The sequence below is a fragment of the Vigna umbellata genome, chromosome 6, assembly GCF_029865625.1.
Source record: "Vigna umbellata cultivar VRB3 chromosome 6, Vumbellata_1.0, whole genome shotgun sequence".
NCBI lineage: Eukaryota > Viridiplantae > Streptophyta > Magnoliopsida > Fabales > Fabaceae > Vigna > Vigna umbellata.
Window position 1 is genome coordinate 18,206,303 of NC_142170.1, and position 24,869 is coordinate 18,231,171.

The following is a 24,869-nucleotide window of genomic DNA, read 5'->3' on the forward strand; positions in this document are numbered from 1 at the left end:
GTGAACCCTTTTTTTAACTATTTTTTCATTTCACTAATTTTCAAAACTATCCACAATCCCTACAATAATTATATAAAAAATAATTTCTTATTTACAATTAAACAAATATTTAAATGGTAGTTATATAATTTTAATATTTAATTCATAATGTAATTTAAATTTCTGTCTCAAAATTATTATTATCTCAGATAATTGTATATACTATTAATAAAGTTATATCTATCTTTGGTCTACATAATTTTATTGACAATTTTTCCGTTTACTAATTTTAAAAAATATACCACAGCATTAGACAGTTATTACAGAAAAAGTTCAACTTTGAATGTTGTATTTCACCATAAATACACACTGAAATCTAATTTTTGCAATGAAGTTAATTTTGTTTTCTATTCTTCATGTTTATTTTTTTGTTAAATAGTTTAATAGCTTTTGAGTTGAATAACTCATTCAATAAATTGTCAATAAAAATGCACCCAATTTATTTTGACACTTAATTTTTTATTTATGTACAATATTTTTAACATATGGATATCCCTACGATGCAAATAAAGTTGTGCTATGATAACAAAGCTACCATAAATATTACTCAAAATCCTGTTTAACTGGATCACACAAAGCATGAGAACATTTACAAACACTTTGTCAAGATTGAATATGATGTTACTAGTATTCTATCGATGTGTAATTTTTTCTTATGATTTGCGAGGAAGAATTAAGTTTTATTTCATAAGCATCAATAAATCTTACCATAATAATGTTATACTTTTACAAATAGGAATTTGGGACAAATTTCATTATTTCATACTTATTTTGAAAAAATATATATATTTTCATCCTCATACTCATATCCAATACTCATATCGAATACGTATAATATTTTGATCTCACCATCATCTCCACCGGGAAGAGGTATACATCCATACCCATTTACAAATAGCTTAATCTTACATTTATCATGTACTACGGTTACACACAATACAGGCACAAAGGTGCAAAAATTGTAATGTATAATACAATTTGTTACCATGTTAAGCACCACAAAGAGACACCTGAGAATGATCAGTCACATTGCATCACCAAGCATGATCACAATAATACCAAGGTAAGGTGATGAAAATAGGTTCTGTCATCCAGGATCATGCTTGTTCCAATTTTCCAACATGCAAGATCAACAAGGTCTAAAACTGACTTTCATATTCTTGCAAGCCCAAGAAACTATAGCTTTGGAACCTCCCTTTGGGATGACTGAATGTAGTTTGCTTTGTGGGAAGTAACTTATTTCCAGATTCATCTGTACAAATTTCTAGACCACAAGAATGGCAAAAGGATTCCAAATCTGATTCCTGTCAAACAAAGTTCAAGTTAAAGTGTATAGCCAGAATGAGTGTAAAGATCAACAGACGCTGACATAACTAATTTTAAAACGTTGGTTAATACTATGGGTGTCCACAGTTTAGTTTTAGAGAAAAAAGTAAACTGAACTAAACTAAACAACAAAATAGTTCTCAAAACTGAACTAAACTAGTTACTTTTAGCATTGAACTGAACTAAACTTTTTATGTTTAGTTAACTATTTCAATATTAAAGAACTAAACTGAAATATTAAAGTTACTATATTGTTTTTTTCTGAACTGAACTAAACTAAAAATTAATACTTCACTAAACACACAAAGTGTGTGCGTTGTGTGTATTCTTAACAAAATAGATGCTGCAAGAAAAATAAGTAAAAAGTGACTAAGATAAAGAATTTACATCAATAGCCTACTAGAAATTAATGTTTTGAATTAAATTAAACTGTATGAAAAATTAACTAAACTACAAGAATAATTTGGCAGAACTAAAAAATAGTGCAGGCAAGATGAACTGAGCTACATGAACTGTCTTTTAGTTTAGTTAACTGCATCATACACTTTTTAACTGAACTAATAAAGACATAACTTTAAATATGATTAATTAATTCACACCTTTATCATCAGATGTTTTGAGAGGTCCAACAGAGGATATGGATGAAGTTTGTAGCCACCAAAATTTATACAAGATAAAGCCAGCGCACGAACCTTTTAGCATAAAAACAACCAAACATTTATCAATATATGATAGGACTTAAGATTGAAAAGAAATAATTCTTGAGGGCTTGATTGATCCCTCTCACAATCTTCTATTTATAAAAATAAATTGATACACAAGTACATGATAAATAGGGTAACCCTAGACACAATATAATCATGATAAATAGGGTAATCCTAAACACAATATAATCATGATAAATAAGGTAACCCTTGACACACTATAATGATGATAAAATAGGATAAATATCCTAACACTCCCCCTCAAGCTGGAGCATACAAATTGTATGTACCAAGCTTGGAACAAATAAACTCAATCCGAGGACCCCTTAATGATTTGGTCAATACATCTGCGAGTTGATCGTTTGACCCAATAAACTCAGTACATATTTCTTTGGTCAACAACTTTTCACGAACAAAATGACAATCAATTTCTATATGTTTAGTCATCTCGTGAAACACTGGATTTGATGCAATGTGGAGAGCAGCTTGATTGTCGCAATACATCTTCATAGTATGGATGTCACAAAATTTAACCTCTTGAAGGAATTGTTTCACCCATATAAGTTCACATGTTAATGATGCCATTGCCCTATACTCGGCTTCCGCGGTTGATCGGGCTACTACATTCTGTTTCTTACTTTTCCATGAAATAATGTTTCCTCCCAGAAAAACACAATATCCTGTTGTAGACCGTCTATCAATAGGTGACCCTGCCCAATCTGCATCACAATACCCAGAGACATGAATGCTTCCTTTATCTTCATATAACAATCCTTGCCCAGGAGCCTTCTTTACATATCTTAGAATGCGAATGAAAGCATTCCAATGGTCAACACATGGAGCCTGCATGAACTGACTAACCACTCCAACTGCAAAGGATAGATCTGGCCTTGTAATAGTTAGATAAATCAGTTTGCCAACTAGCCTCCTATACCTCTCTGGAACGGAGAATAATTCACCTTCTTCTGTCCTTAATTTCTGGTTTGGGTCCATGAGACTGTCTACCGGTCTACAATCAATCATGCCTGTTTCTTGTAATATATCAAGAGCATACTTCCTTTGGGAGATTACAACTCCATCTTTTGATTGCGCTACTTCAATGCCTAAGAAGTATTTGAGACTTCCAAGATCCTTGGTTTGAAAATGTCTACACAAGTACTCTTTTAGTTGAGATATTCCAACAGCATCATTTCGTGACAATATCATCAACATATACTATTAAGTAAACACATTTCCCGAGAGAAGAATGACAATAAAAAACTGAATGGTCTGCTTCACTGCGTTTTAGCCCAAATTTTTGAACAATGGAGCTAAACTTTCCAAACCAAGCACGTGGGGATTGCTTGAGGCCATATAGAGATCGATGCAATTTGCATGCCATACCAGACTCCCCCTGAGCAACAAACCCAGGAGGTTGCTCCATATAAACTTCTTCCTCAAGATCACCATGTAGTAAGGCATTCTTGATATCCAATTGATAAAGTGGCTAGTGACGAATTGCTGCCATGGCAAAGAAGAGACGAATAGTAGTTATCTTGGTTACAGGAGAGAAAGTGTCACAATAATCAAGACCATAAACCTGAGTGTAACCTTTTGCAACAAGTCGAGCTTTGAGCCGATCAATTTCACCATCAGGGCCAACTTTAACTACATACACCCATCGACAACCAACCGCCTTTTTTCCTGGGGGAAGGGGCACCAACTCCCAAGTATTACTGTGGTCAAGAGCCTGCATTTCTGCAATCATAGCTTGTCGCCATCCAGGATGATCAAGTGCTTCTTTCACATTCTTGGGTATAACAACAGAGGACACTGAGGATAAAAGAGAAAAATAGGAGGGCGACAATCGATGATAGCTTAGAAAATTATAAATGGGATGAGGGTTCCGAGTGGAACGAGTACCTTTTCTGAGGGCAATAGGCCATGCTAAATCATTTGCACCAGGAGGCGTGGGAGGAGGTGACGAGGGAGAAGAATCTGAAGTAGGAGATTCACCATTGTCTTGGGGAGGTGTCCATTGGGGCCCTGTGTGGGATGATCTCAGTATGTGAAGAAACAGGTGTAGAAGGATTGTGATCAAGACTTGGAATGACAGAGACAGTGGAGCTATTTGACTCAGCCATTGGAATAGGAAGGCCTGCTGGAGGATAGAAACATCCTGAACAGATGGAGAGAAGTAAGGAGTCTGTTCAAAGAATGTGACATTGGCAGACATGTAATACTTCTTAGTTTCAGGAGAGTAACACCAATATCCTTTTTGAAGTCGAGAATAGCCTAAGAAGACACATTTGAGAGCGCGAGCGGAGAGTTTGTCTAGACCTGGAGACATGTCATGAACAAAACATACACAGCCAAACACTCGGGGAGATGTATGAGAGAGAGGATCATTAGGAAACAAAATGGAGAAAGGGACTTTATTATCAAGAGAGGAGGAGGGCATCCTATTAATAAGATAACATGCAGTTAAAATGGCATCCCCCAGTGATGGACAGGAATATGGGCACCAAGCAAAAGGGTACGAGCAGTTTCAACCAAGTGTCTATTTTTTCGTTCTGCTATACCATTTTGCTGTGGTGTATGAGGACAAGTAGACTGATGTAAGATACCATGGGAACTCAAGATGGCAGAAAAGGAGGATGAGAAATACTCTTTTGCATTATCACTTCTTAATATTTTTATTACTTGACCAAATTGATTCTTGATTTCATTCAAAAAGGATGTAAAGATAGTAACAATTCAGAACGATTTTTCATAAGATAAACCCAAATACATCTTGAATATTCATCAATAAAGGTAACAAAATATCTAAAACCAAAGGAGGAGATACGACTAGGTCCCCATATATCAGAATGGATGATGGAAAAACGAGAATTACATATTGATTGAGATCTTTTAGGAAAGGAAGATCTAACATGTTTTCCTAATTGACATGACTCACATTCTAAGGTTTGGAGACCACTAAGTTCAGGACACATCTTTTTTAATTTGGACAAATGAGGATGGCCAAGTCGATCATGTAGCACTTTAGGATTAGGAGCAGCAACACACGACACCCTTGGACGAGATCCAAAATGGTATAATCCGCCAGCTTCATATCCTTCTCCAATCTGTCTCCCCGAACCACGCTCCTGTATAACAAAAGATTTATGATCAAAGGTTATTGAACAATTTAACATTTTAGTCAACTGGCTTAAGGAAATTAAATTAAAAGGACAATTAGGAACAAAAAGGACTGAGTTGAGATTGAGAGAGGGAGACAAAGAAACATGACCAACTCCTTTGGAAGAAGTTTTAGATCCATTTGCAAGGGTTATGAAATGAGGTTTTTCTCGAAAGGAAATAGATGAGAACAAAGAGGTATTACCAGAAATGTGATCAGAAGCACCTGAGTCAATTACCCATGAATTTTGACATTCCATAGATTGAGAAATGCAGGCTATTGATGTATTGGGAGATTGAGATGGTTGTGCCAAGCTGTTAGACTTTAACCTTAAATACTCTTGATATTCTTCCTCAGAAAACATAGAAGTGGAGGTTTCAGTTTTCGAAGTGGAAGTTTCAGTCTTCGAAATATTGGCGGTTTTGGAAGGGAAACCATGTAAGGAGTAGCAATTCTCTTGAGTATGACCCATTCTTTTACAATATGTGCATTGAGTACGTCCCTGACCTCCTCGTCCTCCTCCTCTAGTGCCACGTCCTCCTCTTCCTCGTGTGGCAACCATGACAGATGGTTCCACTAGTTCATGCGCTTCTTGAGTTTGAGATACCGGGACACGCAGAAGGCGAGTGGTCAATGTTTTCATAGAGGGGACCTCATGACTAGTTAGAATTTGATCTTTGAGATGATCAAAATCGGGATGTAGGGCACGAAGGATCAACACCATGTAAAATTTGTCTAGTTTCTTTTTGATATCCTCTAATGGATCTACTTCCAAAAACATCCTAAGTTCTTCGACAGCAGATTGGGCTTCAGCCATGAAGGACACCATATCATGGTCTGCCATTTTAAGAGATGCAAGCTTGTTCGTAGTGTCATAGAGACGTTGAATATCGTTGGCATAAATGCTTTGGGCTTTCTTCCAAAAGGAGTGACAAGTTTTGAAAGCCCTCAACGATACAAAAAGTTTGGGTTCCACTGATTGCCATAACAAGGCACACAACTGGAAATCTACTTGTTTCCACTGATCAGCTTTTTCAGATGGCTTCCATCTCGCTCAAGGTGGCCATAATGCCCTTGGCCAAGGAACCACATTTCAACGGCAGCAGACCATGATAGATAATTTTTTCCATTTAGCTTCTCGGAAGTAATTGATGGACTTCCAGAGAAGGAAACAGTACTGCCAGACGCCATTTTTGGAGAAGACAAATAGTACTAGCAAGGAACAAGAAAACCCTAAGGGTTTAGACAAACGAAACTGTGACAGTGATGGACGACGGTGGCCGGCAATGGCGGGCGGTGGCCGGCGGCCGGCGGCGACGGTGGCCGGACGGTGGCCGGCGACGGAAGACGGTGGACGACGGTTGACGGTGGCCGGCGGCGGACAGCGGCGGGCAGTGGCGGGCGACGAAGAACTGTGGCGCCGGACAGATATATATTACGAGACAGAAACCGGGATCGACCCGCTCTGATACCAACTTAAGATTGAAAAGAAATAATTCTTGAGGGCTTGATTGATCCCTCTCACAATCTTCTATTTATAAGAATAAGTTGATACACAAGTACATGATAAATAGGGTAACCCTAGACACAATATAATCATGATAAATAGGATAATCTTAGACACAATATAATCATGATAAATAGGGTAACCCTTGACACACTATAATAATGATAAAATAGGATAAATATCCTAACAATAGGATATAATGTGATAGGTTATAATGGGTAATGTGTGCATAATAAAAGGAAACAGTTTAGAATTAGTTGAGTTTTGGTTAGTTGGTTGGGGGGCCATTATAAGAAGGCAGGGAGCTCTTGTGTCAAGGCACTTTTTGATAATCTTGTAGATTGAGCTTTGGTTCTTTGTGAAGGGGAAACCTTTGGAGGAGAGAGTGCTCTCCTATTCTTTGTGTTCTATAGAGTCTATACAATAAAGAATATTACTCTTTTGTCTCTTCAATTTTGGGTTCCTATCAATATATGTAGAAACAAATTATATGAAGGAATTAGTAAGTTTTGGTTTCTGACCCAATGTCATCAATAGATCTATGTAGCCCGCAGCCCACTTCACATTGTAAGATAAATTATAAATAAAAAGTTGAAGTTCTAAATTTCTGGGAAAGGGGTGAAAGGTGAAGGTATTTGTTTTCTGAAACATACTTTCTGTTATCAAGACCCTCAATATGCACAAGAATATTCCTACAGACAATGACTAATAGCTCATGCAATTTTGCATATGGTGTGCACACATGTGGTTTGGAATTGTTCAGATGCTGAGATTTGTCTAAGATGTTAACTTTGGCAAGCGTTAAAGTTGTAGGCATATTTATCCTGTTTATTTGGAATATGGGATATAAGATGGACCAGAGGAGTCAAGTTTTCATAAAACAGTGATAAATGGATAATCCCTATATAATGTTCCATGTCTTTCCCCTGCAGTGCACTTATTCTGTAGATCTTTAATATTTTAATCATAGCCTATTGAGATTATTCTTAATATTGGCTATTACAATAAAAAAAGATTATTCGTGCTAAGCTACATATGAAGAAAGTAACAAGAACAACAAAAGCATGCATCAACTTAGACACAAAGGATATCTGAATAAATGAGTTATAAAATATTATGAGAATAATGAATTCTCTAGTTACAGTAATTACTTCATTGATATAAGGCATCATAATGCAGAACTGCAGATATGTTGCCTGAGCTGCTGCAGTACAAAAGAAATCCTTATAATTTCCAAGTTGGAATGATCTGTCACGAGAAAAGATAATATCAATAATTGAAAAACATGCAGTTATCATTTAATAAAACAAATGACCTGATAGAAAATCAAGAAAAAAAAAAACCTGTTTAATTGTTAAAATCACGAATGTTAAAAGTGTTAGAGATGTATCATGTGCTTTTATTTAAGAGTTTAAGCTTTTGGGCAGTTTGTTCATGATATAGTTTCAGAGCCTGTATGACTATGCAATCAAGAATTTTGGTCCTTGCTACTCCCATTCTTTCAACAAGAAGTTGAATTTCAACAAATTATAGGTGGTCCTGTGTATTGTCTATGTTTTAAGCCGAAAGGGTTCAAGTGTGACAAGGCATGTTAGAAATATAATATAAAACTATTCATCTGCCCTGATCTAACTTAAACAGATAAATGATTACAATAAATGTTACCGTAATATTCTCCTAGCAAAGCACATTTCTTTTGACTTCAATACTGGAGTTGATACTCGTCTAAACCACACAGAAAGTGGCTCTCCCTGTGGATTAGAAATAGTTACGTTGCATAAGTTGCAACAAGACTAGAATTAACATGAAAGGAGAAACATAATTAATCACACCAATGATGTAGAGATTAACCATTGGTTGGCTGTAAGAACCAAGATGAAGCAGCACATATAATGAATGGAATTCAGCTTCATTTTCATGCACATGATTTGAATTTCGATTTGCTTCATACAGATTGAACAAAGATGTCAATGTCTTTGTGAGCTGTTCCAAGTTGAGATGATGCATTGATGCAGTGTTTGGATCAGACATAGAACGCCAAAGGCTGTAATGTGATACAACATGGAATTTTACCTGTGTGATTAAATATATTGTTCTGCTCATTATTTGAATTTCATAGCTTGTAAATCCATGCTTCCAAAAAACTAAAATACAATGCTATATGATCACGTGATCCAGGTTGACTGTGTACAGGAGGAAACAATAGCCTCCAAGAAATGATATGCAGACCCAAATAAAGCCATCTTTATTACAGTCCAAAATTGGATGTTCAAGTCCTTTTTTGCAAGTATCCCGCCATTATAACTACAACTCCCAGGCTTGCTCATGACCATGCATTCACCAAAACATGGTTATCAGAGTTGCATGAATAGAACAATTCAATACAATTCCCTTTGCAACTGATACCAATGGCAAAGTTAAAAGATTAGAATGAAAAATTACTTTTCACTCCTACAATTCCACTTGTGCTAATGATTAAACATCTATAGTTTTTTTTTTTCGTTTTTTGTTTGTCATAAATATCTTCTTTAGAAGAAAGCCTATTCAATGCACAGTCAGGCACTAAATTCCAATCCTTTTTCAGTTTAAAGGCCAAGAGTTGGTCCCCACTCTCTGCCTCTTAGTATTTGCACATGTTCCCCAACATATAGTAATTTTTTGCACTGTTTCCTTTCACATTGCTACACGAGTGTTGGTGTCCCCTTTTATCTTTTCCGGTGGAGTACTTTGGACGAAAGAAAAAACAACATTGACTTCATGAGAACCAACTGTGGAATTCAATGTCTCTTGAGGGTTGAACTGCTCTATGTGGAGACTCTTTTTTGTCAATTTGAATTGATCAACTAACCCGTTCAGGTTCATAAGGAGCAGCAGATGCAATCGTTCTAGGACTAATATTTGGATTTAAGCACATATATTGATCAATTTCTTATAGATAATCATCTGTTGAATATATTGAAAAAGTATGTATAAGATTAATCTCCCTAGGGTCCTCTATTTATAATAGAAGAAATATGGGTCAAGCCCAAAATACAAATAATGGGTAATAGGTGTGTAGGAAAGAGAAAACAGTTTAGGAATTAATTGTTAAGTTTAGGAATTAATTGTTGTTGGGTAGCTAGAAGTGGGTTGCCTTTATAAGAAGGCAAGGGGGGTCTGGTAGAGAGGAGAGTTTTGGGATATTGATTGTAGACAGGTTCATTAGACCTGTGAAGGAGATTATGCCCCTGGATTGTGATTGTATAGACAATTTCTTACTGTGAATAATACATATTCATTTCATTCTTTCCTATCTACTGTTTTGAGAGAGTGTGAGGGAGTTCTTGGCTAGGTTTCTTGTTCAGAAACCTAACAAATTGGTCCGACCTGCTGGATCCGCTTGGGTGAGGCCTGCTGGATATCCTTAGGAGGGGAGTGTTGGATCTTTGGGAGAGAAGCATGATGGAAGGAAGAGACAATACCTTGGAGAGGAGGACCAATTAATCGAAAATGAGAATGGCAGAATGGAGAAGAAATATGCAAGAAATGGAGAAATGCTGCAAGAAATCAAGATTCACATAAAGGGCTTAGAAAGAAGTGAGAAATCTGTCGTGAAAGGACAGAAAGAGGGTTCAAAAGAAGAGCTAGAGGAAGACAGGGGTGAACAGAATTGGAGGCAGCGGGTAGAATTGCCCAAGTTTGAGGGGCTGGACCCGTTGGGATGGATCTCTCAGGTTCAGAAGTTTTTTGACACCCAAAATGTCATAGAGAAGGATAGGCTCAGGTTGGCTTAAAGCTGCATGGAGGGAGGCACAATTTATTGGTTCAGGGCCTGGAAAAATAAAACCAAGAACCTTTCTTGGAAAGGGCTGAAAGAGTCATTGATAAGGGGGTTTGGAGAAAGAGATAGAGGCTCTGTTTTTGTGAAGTTAGCCCAAACTGCAGGAATTACAGAAGTTGTTGTTGAGAAAGTTGCAGAAGTTTCTACTGCAAGGGTGGATAGCGTGACAAAGGTTGGTAGGGAAAATAAATCAGGTGAAGATCATGATGGGAAGGTTGTGACTCTTGTTTCTCCAAGTAAAGTTGCAAAAGTTGTTGTTGGTAGTGGAGATAGGTGGCAGGTTGTGGTGGGAATGTCAAAACAGTAAAGAAAGGGGAAGAATTGTTGAGGCCTGAGGTTAAAACAGTGGTGTTAAAGAGCAACCCAGTGGAGTCTGTTTACAGGGCAAGAGGGGACCTGCTGCAAGATATCAAGAAAGGAAAGAAACACTCAGGCGGAGGAGAAAATTCAAGCAATTGGGAGCAAAAAGAAGAGGATGCCATTGACAATAATGGACCTAGGAAGAGTGAGGAGACACCAGTTTTTTCGTGGGTGAAAAGAGAAGAGTTGACCACTTATGAAGGGATTGACACCAAAGATCAAACAACAGGGGCAGCCAATGCTTCTGCAGTTCAAAACACCAAAGGAGCAACAAAAGCACACCCAAACAGCAAAGAAAATGTAGTCCAGGGCTGCAAGACTTGGCATCAAAAATCCAAGAACCTTTCTTGGAAAAATCTGGCCACAATTCTACTAAAGATAGTTGAAGGGAACATAAGAAGCATTCTATGTGAGAGTTGGGTAGCAGTAACACAGATGGGGAGTGTGGAAAATTTTCATGAGAGTTTGCAAGTGGATGGAGCAGTTGCTAAAAGTGTTGTTGCTACAAGAGCCAATAAAGTTGGAGTTGAGATTTAGAGGACTTCACAAAATTGGGCTAAAAGAATCCAAGAGGAGTGGAAGTCATTGGAGGAGGATTTGCCACCACCCAAGCCTCCAGACCTGAATTGGAGGGCAGCATTCAGTGGGTTCCCTTCATATGGTAACACGATGATGAAGAGGAGCCATGAGATCAAGCTTTTCAATTCCAACCTTGAGGACAAGGTTGTTTTGTAGCGGGGTGTAATGATATAATATGATAGGTTATAATGGGTAATATGTGTGTAGGAGAGAGAAAACAGTTTAGGAATTAATTGTTCAGTTTAGGAATTAATTGTTCAGTTTAGGAATTAATTGTTGTTGGGTAGTTAGAAGTGGGTTGCCTTTATAAGAAGGCCAGGGGGGTCTGGTAGAGAGGAGAGTTTTGGGATATTGATTGTAGACAGGTTCATTAGACCTGTGAAGGGGATGATGCCCCTGGATTGTGATTGTATAGACAATTGCTTACTGTGAATAATATAGATTCATTTCATTCTTTCATATCTCCTGTTTTTAGAGAGTGTGAGGGTGTTCTTGGCTAGGTTTCTCGTTCAGAAACCTAACAAAAATAATAACAAACTAACTAAAGATAAAAGATAAATATAAAATAAAGATAATAGATCTAACACTCTCCCTCAAGCTGGTGCATACAAATCGTATGTACTAAGCTTGTTACAAATATAATCCATAAAGACTTAGTGAAAATATTTACTTCTGCACTCGAGTGACACCAAAATGCTAATGATTTGCAAGACGATATAGAAGACGAAATACCAACCCAAAAGACTCCCCTGAGTAATAAATTTGGGAGGTTGCTCCATATAAATCTCTTCTTGCAAATCACCGTTGAGGAATGCCATCAGTGGATAAAGAAGTAATTGTTGGAGAGCCACCACGGCTATAAACTAACAAGAACCATCTTTTCCATGGGAAGAAAAGCATATATTGTTAGGGGTTGGAAGGTGTATGAGAGAAAAAGGTTTAGGAGAGAAGGAGAAGGCCGAACGTTGGAGGAAGGAAGACCAAGCCGAACGGTGGGCAGACGGGAAAGGTCAGGCCGAATGATGGAAGACGGGGAGGAGTCGAGCCAAATGGCCAAAGGTGGAGAGAGCTCGAGTGGAGCGATGGGGAGCAGAGAAGACCATGAGCCGATCGGTTGAAAAAGACTATCCTAACTGGGACAACAATTAGGATAGGCGGGAAATATTTAGTAGTAATTACAGTAATTAGAGCTATATCCTAGGAAAATATTCAATATAAGTTAATTACAGTAATATATCCTAGGGAAATATTCAGTATAATATAAATAAAGCCTAACGCTAGGGTGGAAGGCATGCTTTTTTATTATTGAGTTTTGTAAAGGAGGTTATGCTCCCAAGTGACTGACGGAGGTTACGCTCCCAGTTATTGTTTGCTTTTGTTAAGTTAGATTTTATCATCCAATAAAAGAATTCCATTTCTTCATTATTCTTTCGGTTTATTACGAGTGTTGAGAGTTCAGATACGTATCATATATGGACGAGTCAAACGCAATGGTGACAAAAAAATGAGGTCAGAAGAAACACCAGCGGAAGAAGCCATGGATGAACAAGAGAGAGAAACCATAAAAAATCCAAAATTCTCCAATCAAGACACCTGAAAAAGGAAAAGAGCAACCTTAATGCTCTGAATAGATGCCTGACAAGACGTGTGATGATGAACTTGAAAGCGGAAAATGAGCGACCTCGACGCATTGAATTACTACTAAACATGCCACCATGCATGACGGAAAAAGGGAGCAGATTCACAACTTCAAAAGGTGTTGAGAGCGCAAAGAGCTCCGATGAAGGCGTCGTTGATGACATGGTGGTTGCCTGACCGAGACGATCAAAACCATGTGATCGTCGGTCGAAAGTTGAACTCGGATAGTAGCAGCGTTAGACGACGACGCAACGGAAGTGTGGTGGGCCCATAACTCATAGGTCCCAGGATCGGAACCTGGCTTTGATACCATGTTGAATATATTGAAAAAGTATGTATAAGATTAATCTTCCTTGTGTTGAATATACACATAAAGTCCTCTATTTATAATAGAATAAATATGGGTCAAACTCAAAATACAAATAAGAAATAATAACAAACTAACTAAAGATAAAAGATAAATATAAAATAAAGATAATATATCTAACACATCTAATACGTCAAAAGTAATTTGTGCATATGAAATAAGTGGACATTCAACGTTTAGCTAAACCTAAAATTGCAAACCAAGTATAAATAATGCAACTTAAATCATCTACCATGATGCAGTTGCAGGAGAATAGAATAAAGTACATAATCAAAGAAAATTGAGACAGAAAACTATACCATTCTCTCGTACAGGTAAATTGCTTTGCTGTTTACAATATTTTGCATAGTGATATCTTGGCGTATGGACCTTGTCCTATCAAAGACAAAGTCGTGAACTTCTTCAAATGAGTGCTCTTTAGATTCCAGCAAACTCCAAAGGTAATTTAAAGTATCTTCCAAAACATCAACTGGCCGTAAATCTGATGCTTGAACATATTTGGTGGATATAGTTCTGCAAAACTGAAGAAGAAAAACTCTGAAACCAAAAGTTATTTAAAGACAGAGGTTATCCTTTAACAAAAGCCATTTAGGTGCCATAAAACCATGAGTCAATGAGGATACGGGATATATGATGTTAAAGAAGCATAGGGACAAATAAATAACCTACGATATAAATTTTACATTATAATACAGGAGTCTGTTTGAACAAATTTCTCCATTAGGACTTCTAAGAGATAAACAAGAAGGAAGAGAATGAAATTAGTTTCTCCATAGGCTAAAGTTACGTTATGCATAAACTAATTTGTAGAAGCTCTCTTACATAGCTTCTTTAAAATTGTTAATTTTAACTTTTGTATAAGTTAAATTTAGCTTATGAAGTCGATCTAATTTTTTTCTTATTTTCTACTCCTAGAAATCCCTATAGACAAGGTTGTCCAAACAGGTCCTATATCACAATGCAGGTTGCTAGCATTAATCAGGTGTTTAGCTATAACAGACAAAGAACAACAAAACACTAGACATTAATTTAGTACTGTTGTAATTTGAGATAATATCTTTAAAATCATTAATTGGTAATCTTTTATTTTATTTTATTTTCCTAATTTTCCTATTTCTCTTTTTAAGAGAATTAGATTATTACATATAGAATGTATCATACTGTATTTTTTATGACTGAGAATAATAAATCAGTCTTATTTTCAACTTGGTATCAGAGCTCGTCTGATCCGCTTCCGCTGTTTGCTGGCAGCTGGCCGCCAGCGGCCCCCTATAAGTCTCTTCTTTATCATGTGTTTTTAATGGGCTCCAATTTCCCTAGTCAAGTTCTGCCTTAGAATTCTAGCCTTTTTTTCCAGTATTACCAAATACAGAGTTTGAGTATGATCAAAATGGGATTCGAACCCATTCCCTTTCGGACCAGTAGCTGAAACTAGTGCTTTAGATCTGTTGATGCCATATGAATTTTGGCTCCTTTTGGCATTTTATTGACTGCCAGTTGAATCAAAGAGACTGAAAGTCTCTTCTTTGAAGAACCCAAGAAAGGCCACTGCCTTCGCTGCTTACTCTATTGTGCACTGCCGCTCACCGCCGCTCACCGCCGCCGCTCACCGTCCGCCACTGGCCTCCGTACGTCGCCGGTCATCATCGCAATTCCGACCGGTGACCAGCAGATCTAGATCGTCTCTTTGAGCACGACCTAACCCTGGTGGTCGACGTCTCAGACTCCTCCTGATACAAGAAGGCCTAGCACCATTGGACCTATCACAAGAGGGATGAATATTCTCCCCAAGGTCAAGTACTATTTGCTATCTTTGGATGGAAAATTGGAGAACAAGAAGATATTCCAAATCTGCCAAAACATGGAGAAGGGTAAAGTGGACATTTCCACACAAGAAGGGGTGTGCTTATCCTTCTATGGGGTGGCATTAGTAATTGTTTTCCTCATGTAAACTCATTTCTCACGTGTTTCATAAGGCTTTCCAGAAGCCACACATTTAGCACATGGTTAGCATTTCAGATCTAGAAAAAACGTGTAAAAGGCTTGCTTAAGCTTTGAGATTGATCTATAAAATCTCAATAGCAAAGCTTGTAGCTCACTTTTGAATATATTGAGTTTTACTATGCTGAAGCATTTTTCCAGCAACCAGAACTCTGCCAAAAGTCACCTCTTATTGAGCTTTCCTTCTCCTTCTAGCTTCCTTCCAGTGAAGGCCTTCTGAGTTAGATAATCCACTCACCATAGAGCTCTTCCTCCATCTCTGCCTCCACTGAATTCACTATGCCACTACTGTTAAAAACACACTTCATTCCGCTGCCAGCTGCCTCTCGGGAGCCATCTTCAACACTGCTCATGATCCAATTCTTCATTTCCCTGCCTTCATCCCACACCTCTGCTGGAGCAACTTCATCAAGTGGTATTCAGAACCTTGGTTCTGCATCACGCTCCAGCTGAGTATCTGTTTTCATTCGCTGCATTCTGTCAACATTTCCATTCTTGTTTTCTGTATTCTGTTGTACTGTTACATTGTTTTCACAGTTCCAGTAGATTTCAATTGAGAAATTTGTTGTTTCCAGCTTTTAATTGCTTTATTGTTCATCATTTTAATCGGTCAATTCTTTGCTTTGAGTCTTTTAATTTAGAAATCTAATTTTGTCATGTCTAGTACTGTGTTTTGGTTTATTTTGTCAAAATTCTGAGTTGAAACTGGTTTGGGATAAATCTGTTGTGTTTGACTGGATTTTCAATAGAAGCACATCGGATGAGCAATGATTAAAGAGCTCAGTGCATCTTGAAGTCCATCACAGTGCAGTGCCAATGGATGCCTATCCAATTCTGTGTTAAATCTGGTTTTTCATGTGTTTTTTCTCTGAAACTGCACCTGTGTTTTTCTCTGAAACTGCACTGTATGGAAACATCATCCTTGTGCTGAATTTGCTGTATGTGCAAACCATACGAACATCATTAAAACTGGATGCACCATTCTGCAGAATCTGGAAATCCTTGTGTAAGCAGCTTGACCAAACTGCAATCATCATTGTTTGAGTCATTGTTTCTGATTTTGAATCTGTCCAGATTAGAACTCATATTTGGATATCTTTTCAGTCATTCCTAGAGTCTTGTTTAAGTTTGATTTGCTGTCCTAGAGTCATTTTAATTGATTACATATCAGTTTGATTCTTTTGCTAAAAATTGGATGGTGAATTGGCCAAATTTGGTGTGAAAGAGCAACTGCAATAGTCAAATTTTGATTTAAAGGCATTTAGCCTCTGCTGGCAGTTTGCACAAGTCATATTTGGTAGAACAAATTTGCTCAAATCATAAAATTAAGAGTCCAAATTTGTTTGTGCAAAATGACCATTCAAACCACCAATTTTTAAGCATCTTTTTCTGGTATAGTTGCAGAATTTTTAATTTGAAAGCTTGTTGTGATTACTGCATCAAATTTAGTTCAGAATTGGTAGCAAAAGCTTGGTTCAATTGAATTAAAAGAAGTGCACAATTCAAATCTTACCATAAAATGCATTGTAAAAAAGCTGTGTGAACCAGTGCCAAGCAAAATTTAAAATCTGATGCACATTTTTTTAGCTTTCTTCTAGGCATTTTATCAAACACTTTGCCTAGTTTACATTTGGTTTCGAAATTGATCAAAGCTGCAACTTATCTTTGTTTCTTGCTTTTCAAATCTACTCTAGATCCTTTCCTAAGTTCATTTTGAGTGCCACCATTCATTGGAAACCGATTAATTGATTGATTTAAGTTGTTTGAAAATCCTGCACATAAGCTGTTTGATAAAACTATAGTTGTGCATTCTGGTTTAACAGTTTCTGGCAGCAGCAGTGTTGATTTTCTGGCTTAATAATTGATTATTGGTGGTCTGTATGAGCTCTTTGTTGGGTGCAGAATTATCTCAGGTGGTCCTACAACACTGGTAGCATCTTAGGGAGTGGATTGGAGCAAGGAAAGATCAACCTTGAGGCTGATTTTTTTTTGGTGCAGCAGAACCAAATTCTTCACTGGTCTGCATCAAACTGGTTGCTGCAACAGCAGCATAATTCACTTGCAGCTGAGAGAATTGCATGAATCCAAGCTGATTCATTACTTGTTTGAGAGCAACCAAAGCTGCCACATTCAACCACATCCTTGTTTTCCCAAATTTTGTTGTTTCCCTTGTATTTTTGGTGTTTACTTTCTTTTTCAATTTTGTAAGTTGGCCATTTCAAGCAAGTGAAGTGGAAGAGCTCATAAGTGTTCTTCCCTCATTTGCTAACTTGACTGAAAGTCTCATCACTTTAAAATTGGTAGACGGTGAGTGTGTCTTAGATCCAAAGTCTAAGCCTCACCTAGGAGACCTCACTTTAATTGCTTTTCCCATTCTTGCCTATATAGCATATATCTTGTACGAATAGGAAGCTCTCTTAGGGGTCCGAATTTAGAGTTTAGGTTGTGTCCTTTGATTTTAAAAGTGATTTTAGTTTAAAGGGTAACTAGTAGTAACCTAAGACATTTCTGGCAAGGCAAGACTTGGTACTTAAGCAGTCTTCATGACTCACCTCTCTTACCTGGGACTTGTCTAAGTGTGAATCTTGTATATCTTTTACACTAGAAAAACTTTTAGAAACAAAGATGTATTGTTATTCATATAGGTCTTCTAGGAATTTTAATTTTGATAAGCAACTTAGTTACAAAGACATCAAAAGAGAACATGATAAAGCTAGAAGGAAATCTTGTTCATCTTATGAATTTGATAGGATTGAAGATGATTTGTATAAACAAGCTAGTGAAAATATTCCATTCTTTGGTGATGATATTGGTGCATTAACATACCTAGCTTGGGAAAAGGAAATTGATGACATGCATTCATTCATGGTGAGAAAAAGTAAATATGAATCCTTCTATTCTAGAGATAATGAATCTTATATTCTTAGTCTTTACACTTCTAGTTTTAAAAAGCATGCAAGAGAGTGGTGGGATGATAGGCAATATCATGTTAAGATAGGTAGAAAATATCCTATTCATGATTGGAATGAATTGAAAGCTTGTATGAGAAGAAAGTTTGTGCCTCGAGAAATTGAAAGAAACTTAGAACTTATGAGAGAGCTTATTAGAAAAGGTGAGTCATTCATTCAAAATTTAAGTGGGTTCTCTCGTAGGGAAAGTGAGTTTCTAGAAAAACTTAAGAGGCTATGGGAAGAGACAAGCAAATATCGAATTGAGAGATTAAAAAGAAGAGAGCAAGAAAGAAGAAAAGAGGAAGAAATAGAGAGAAGAGAAAAAGAAAGAAGAGAAGAAGAGAAAAGAAAAGAGCAAGAGAGAAGAGAAGAGGAAGAAAATGAGAGAAGAAAAGAGGAAGAAAAAGAGAGAAGAAAAGAGGAAGAGAGAAAGAGAAGAGACGAGGAAGGAAGAGAAGAAGAGAAAAGAAGAAAGAAAGAAAGAAAAGAAGCACAAAGAAGAGAAAAGGAAGAAGTTGAAAGGATAGAAATGGAAGCAAAGAAAAAAAGAGAGCAACTAAGGGCAACATATCCTCCTACATTAGAAGCTAGAATCTTAAGGGGAGGTTTTCTATCCTCTCACTTTTCTCCATTTATATTGGAATTTCCCAAATTTCACTTTTCTTTCAAAGAATTTGCCACTCAATCTTTAAAAATGTTATCACTTTCAACACATGCAAAGTCACAACTTGGGTTATGATTACCTTTATGGTTACCAATAACTCAAGATACAAATAAAATTTCAAATGAAGAAAGGTTTCTTTATTATATTAAAATTAAAAATTTCAAAATTAGGAAACCTTCTTCTACACATATTCTTTTATATATCTTATTGGGTCAAAGAAAACTAATTAGAGATATGTTTGATGCTTATTGCAGATGGATATTTGACCCAAGAGGAACCCTTGTGAAGCCAACAAAAATAAGTCTTCAGAAGCACCATCGGATTTGAGGACAAATCCTTTCCAAGGGGGAGGGAATGATACAAGAAGGCCTAGCACCATTGGACCTATCACAAGAGGGATGAATATTCTCCCCAAGGTCAAGTACTATTTGCTATCTTTGGATGGAAAATTGGAGAACAAGAAGATATTCCAAATCTGCCAAAACATGGAGAAGGGTAAAGTGGACATTTCCACACAAGAAGGGGTGTGCTTATCCTTCTATGGGGTGGCATTAGTAATTGTTTTCCTCATGTAAACTCATTTCTCACGTGTTTCATAAGGCTTTCCAGAAGCCACACATTTAGCACATGGTTAGCATTTCAGATCTAGAAAAAACGTGTAAAAGGCTTGCTTAAGCTTTGAGATTGATCTATAAAATCTCAATAGCAAAGCTTGTAGCTCACTTTTGAATATATTGAGTTTTACTATGCTCAAGCATTTTTCCAGCAACCAGAACTCTGCCAAAAGTCACCTCTTATTGAGCTTTCCTTCTCCTTCTAGCTTCCTTCCAGTGAAGGCATTCTGAGTTAGATAATCCACTCACCATAGAGCTCTTCCTCCATCTCTGCCTCCACTGAATTCACTATGCCACTGCTGTTAAAAACACACTTCATTCCGCTGCCAGCTGCCTCTCGGGAGCCATCTTCAACACTGCTCATGATCCAATTCTTCATTTCCCTGCCTTCATCCCACACCTCTGCTGGAGCAACTTCATCACCTCCGCACGCGCCGTCACACGCCTCCTCACTTCGTCAGATCTCGTGTGTATTTGTCACGTGTCGTTGTCCCGGTGTCGGAATCACACCCCGCCGCTTCTGGTTGACTCGCCGGACCTCCTCTACTTTGTTCTAACCTTCCATAGCAGAATCTTCGTCTTCTTTGCTTCTCACTATTCGCCGCAAGCTTCATTTGTTTTTTGTCTCTCGAGCAACAATGTTTTGTCTCCGCTGCTGACGTCGTTGATGTGCCAGCTCCTAGTACTACTTCTCCCGCTTCCTTCATCTTCTTCTCGATTGAGAAGGATTCTCTGCCTTGACGGGCTTTCTGCAACCACCAATGGGTTTCTTCTTCCTCTTTCTTGTGCGGCACTGATTGGTGCTTCTTGCCGACGTCTCCGTCGCTTGTGCCGCCGAATGCACCGACACCTGTGGCCAAGCTTGTCTCCACCATCTGGTTACAATTTTTTGATTCTCTCTTGCAAGTGTGACGTCCCCGTTGGCCTGTGGCATGAAGGGGAGTCTATTTCTGTAGCTGTGATGATCCAGTCAACAATTCATCAGCCTTGTTGGCAGGTGCTTTAATGTCCCTGTTGCTGCAGTCAGTTGTTGTAACCTCTACAGTTTGTCGATGCTGCCTCAATAAGCTGCCACATTTTCTTTGGTCAAGATTAAGAGTGTCTTGTGAAGTGCATTAGTCGTCGTTTCCGCTGTTTGTCGTGAGGGGAAATATTTTCAACTCCTGCAGAGAACTTTCTTCTTGGGCTAGAGTTTAGCCCGTACTTTTGTGATACAGTGTAAGTATCACCATTTGGGAGTAGTTCAGTAGAGAACTTAGGACCTCCAAAGTGTCTTCGATATTTGGTGTTTTTTGGTTTTTACCATCACTAATGTGAAAGGCTCTCTTCACCGTCAATGCTTTGTTATAACATCTAACTGAGATTTGTTCTTTGAGACCGCCTGCTGAATTGACTCTTTCGAAGTTATAGGATTCAGATTTGTCCCTCGTACCGATAAGTTCTCACTAGTTCTTCCACCTACACGTTCTGTTGTTCAATCGTCAGGAGGAGAAAGTTCCAGCCGCTGCAGGGTAGTGTAGTCCCTGCAGGTCTGTTGTTGTTAGCCTTTGCAAGACAGATATTTCTTGAAGGCTTGTTGTTGTTCAGGGCAGTTAAGTCCCTGAAGGTTTGTTGCTGTTTAGGGTAGTTAAGTCCCTACTGGTTTGTGGCTGTTAGCCTTTTAGTTCCAGCCGCTGCAGGGTAGTATAGTCTCTGCAGGTCTATTGTTGTTAGCCTCTGTAGGACAGTTGTTTCCTGAAGGCTTGTTGTTGTTCAGGGCAGTTAAGTCCCTGAAGGTTTGTTTTTGTTTAGGGTAGTTAAGTCCCTACAGATTTGTGGTTGTTAGCCTTTGAAGGCCTCCCATATGTTACTCATGGAAATCATGTTCTTGAAGTTTTTTAGTTGTTCGCCACTATTGATGGAAATCCAGTCCCTGTAGTTTGTTGTTGTTCGCCACTGGAGGCCCTTCGTCTATTCTTGTAGTTTGTTGTTGTTTGCTGCTGGAAGTCATCATCCATTTTTTATGGAAATCTCTCTCGTCCATTGTTGTCCAAGTTGAAGCTTCATGGTGCTAGTTCGCCATCGTCCATTGTTGTCGAAGTTGAAGTTTCATTGTGCTAGTTTGCTTTTGTCCATTGCTGTCCAATTTGGTTTATTAACGTTCTTTACAATTGAGTTTGACTATTCCAAGCTTGGTTCATACAATCTTGTATGATCCAGCTTGAGAGAGAGTGTTGTAATTTGAGATAATATCTTTAGAATCATCCTAATTAGAGGAAATAGATATATAATCTTTATTTTATTTTATTTTCCTAGTTTTCCTATTTCCCTTTTTAGGAGAATTAGATTATTACAAATAGAAGGTATCAGAATGTATTTTTTATGACTGAGAATAATAAATCAGTCTTATTTTCAACTAGTGCTTTATAACGGATTATATTAGTAAACATAAAAAGAAATCCACTGCAAGTTTCAGCATACAACTTATGAACTTAAAATTATGATATCTGAGTATATAAAACTTGACACAATTTTTTATGGGAACAATCAAATTTTGATAGAAATGCTAATATTGGTATAATAAATTTCTTCACAACACTACCCTTCAATGCACTTATAATTGTCAAAAGTAGATTAAAAGTAAATTCACAATGGTGCTTGAGGAGAGCAGTTTGGCCATACCTTCTTCACAGCAAGAGCTGGGGATGATTTTCTAGGATTTCCATTTAGCCTCTCAAAAACTGCCAAATCTCGCAGTTTTTCGCGCTGGATCCTCTCTCTTTCTATGAAGAAAGTGAAAAAATTTTAAAATAGAAGTGTCGGGACATATATTAAAAAGAATGAAATAATACAAACAGAAGGTGTCTTAATATTTTTTATAGATAAAATTTTATACTACCATGAATCAACAAAGCTAAAATTGGCAACAAAAGTCGTTTGCATACAGAGTGCAGTTAACCACATACATCAACAGAGAAATTCCACCACTTTGTTTTGTCAAAATCCAAGTCATTGGAAAGGCCATTAAAATTTAGTGATTTCTCCTACAGCTTTTCTTGGCTTTCCTCTACTTAATAAGATGGGGCTATCCTCCATCAAACTAACTCTTCTTACCTAAGCTGCAATTCTACAATTGATAGGATATAATATGATAGGTTATAATGGGTAATAGGTGTGCAGGAGAGAGAAAACAGTTTAGGAATTAATTGTTCAGTTTAGGAATTAATTGTTGTTGGGTAGTTAGAAGTGGATTGCCTTTATAAGAAGGCAAGGGGGGTCTGGTAGAGGACAAGTTTTGATATCAATTGTATAGACAGGAACCTTGATCCTGTGGAGGGGGATTATGCTCCCAGTTACTGGTTGTACATGACATTGGTTGATATGAATACATATTTTCATTCTTTTCTTACCTGGGTGCTATTGTGTGAGTGTGTGCTGTGAGCAGTTAGGTTTCATACCCAGAAACCTAACAACAATGTTTTCCTCAATAGATGACTAGATGCTACTCTTTCCAATTCCTACCTAAATTCTTAATCCCAGCTATTCTTGCATGTCTACCTTTTCATTGCAAAATTCTCATCTATGTGATACTGTTAGAGGATTAAAAGTGTATGAGAGAAGAAAGGAGGGAACTAAGAGCGGTGGTTAGTTAGTTAGTAGAGGGGTCAGGGGGAGTGATACTAGAAATAAGAATTTGTTTGCTAAGGGGGGGTATTCTTTTGTACATTTGAGTATAGACTGGATCATCGTTCACTAGAGGGAGAGAGGCTCCCTTGATAGGGTGATTCTTGCATCTCAATATTGTTAATATCAATAATGCGTATACATTCAATCTGTTTGTGTGTGTTTTGGTGAGAGGAGAGATCGAATAGACTTCTTGAATAAAGAAGTCTAACAAGATTGGTTTGACCTGCCAAATCATTCAAGGAGGAAGGAAGGACGAACGGAGCGTGTGAAGGCAAGAATGGAGGAAAGACTAATTGCGATTGAGTCGACGGTGGAAGAACTTAAGACGAAGATGAGAGCAGTGACCCACGAACTTCAAGCATTTGGGTGCGCACTCGGAAGACGAAAAAGGAACCAGGAACGAAGTTCGGAAGGCAGTCGCGATTTTGTTAATGCAGGTCGGGAACGGCGACAGAAGAGTTTGGAGGACGACAAAGGGGAAGTACAACGCAGTTGGATGAAACACGTGGAATTACCCACTTTTGAGGGTACAAATCCCATGGGATGGATCGCGAAGACAGAGAAGGAGAAAATGAAGCTTGTCTTATTTGCATGGATGGAGGGGCCAGTTATTGGTTCCGTTTTTGGAGCAAAAAAACCAAGAACCCATCCTGGAGAACGTTCACAGAAGCTCTGATGCGGAGGTTCAGTGGACTCAATCAAGGCATTATTTTTGAAAAGATTGTGGCGGTGTGATAGAAGGGGAACGTCGAAGAATACGTACAGGAGTTTGAAGTCCTGGTGGCACAGGCCATGAGAGTGACTGAAGAGCAGCTACTTGGATATTTCTTTGTTGGGTTACAGGAGGGACATCGAGATCTGGAACAGGCTGGGATAATTCCCCGAGGAAGTGGCGGAATGGTTAGTAAAGGGGGTCTGATGTGGGGGAGATACCAAACGAGTTATGGGACGGTCGCAAGGACCAAAACTTATAAGGGTCAACGAAGGGATCAGTTAACACTAGCAGGGGACAAGGATCGAAGAATGAAGGAATTCCTAGTACTCTAAGCTCCAAAGTAAGCAGCAACGCAGGGGGGAACACCCAAGGTAGGGGGTGAAGACATTGCCCTACCCGGAGTACATAAAAAGGCGAGAGGAGGGGCGATGTTTCCACTGTGGAGGACCATCCAGCCTGGGCAACAGATGCGCAGAAAGAAGCATGAGAGTTATAGTTGAAAATAGGATTGATTTTATTATTCTCAATCATGAAAAATACATTCTCATATCATCTATTTGTAATAATCTAATTCTCCTAAAAAGGGAAATAGGGAAACTAGGTAAACAAAATAAAATAGAAGATTATATATCTATTTTCTCTAATTAGGAAGATTCTAAAGATATCTTTTCTAATTACAACACTCCCCCTCAAGTTGGTAAATGAATATCAATCATTCCCAACTTGCCTACAAGATCTTGATATCTACCCAGAGGAAG

The 24,869-nt window shown here is 37.9% G+C and overlaps 1 protein-coding gene across 2 annotated transcripts in view; it reads right to left on the reverse strand.

The window, feature by feature from the left end:
• Positions 1–778: 778 nt before the first annotated feature.
• LOC148196876 (SAC3 family protein C-like) overlaps positions 779–24,869 on the reverse strand; it is a 29,417-nt gene continuing 5,326 nt past the window's right edge. The window contains exons 2-8 of one of the 2 annotated variants that reach the window (XM_088093153.1): positions 22,392–22,492; positions 13,800–14,021; positions 8,588–8,809; positions 8,402–8,487; positions 7,888–7,984; positions 1,965–2,057; positions 779–1,343 (exon numbers count right to left, since the gene is read on the reverse strand). In XM_088093153.1, coding sequence (XP_087949279.1) covers positions 1,179–1,343; positions 1,965–2,057; positions 7,888–7,984; positions 8,402–8,487; positions 8,588–8,809; positions 13,800–14,021; positions 22,392–22,492 — 986 coding nt within the window. In that variant the 3' untranslated portion in view covers positions 779–1,178. The remainder of the gene's footprint in view (positions 1,344–1,964; positions 2,058–7,887; positions 7,985–8,401; positions 8,488–8,587; positions 8,810–13,799; positions 14,022–22,391; positions 22,493–24,869) is intronic. The other variant, XM_088093154.1, reaches the window with a different exon arrangement.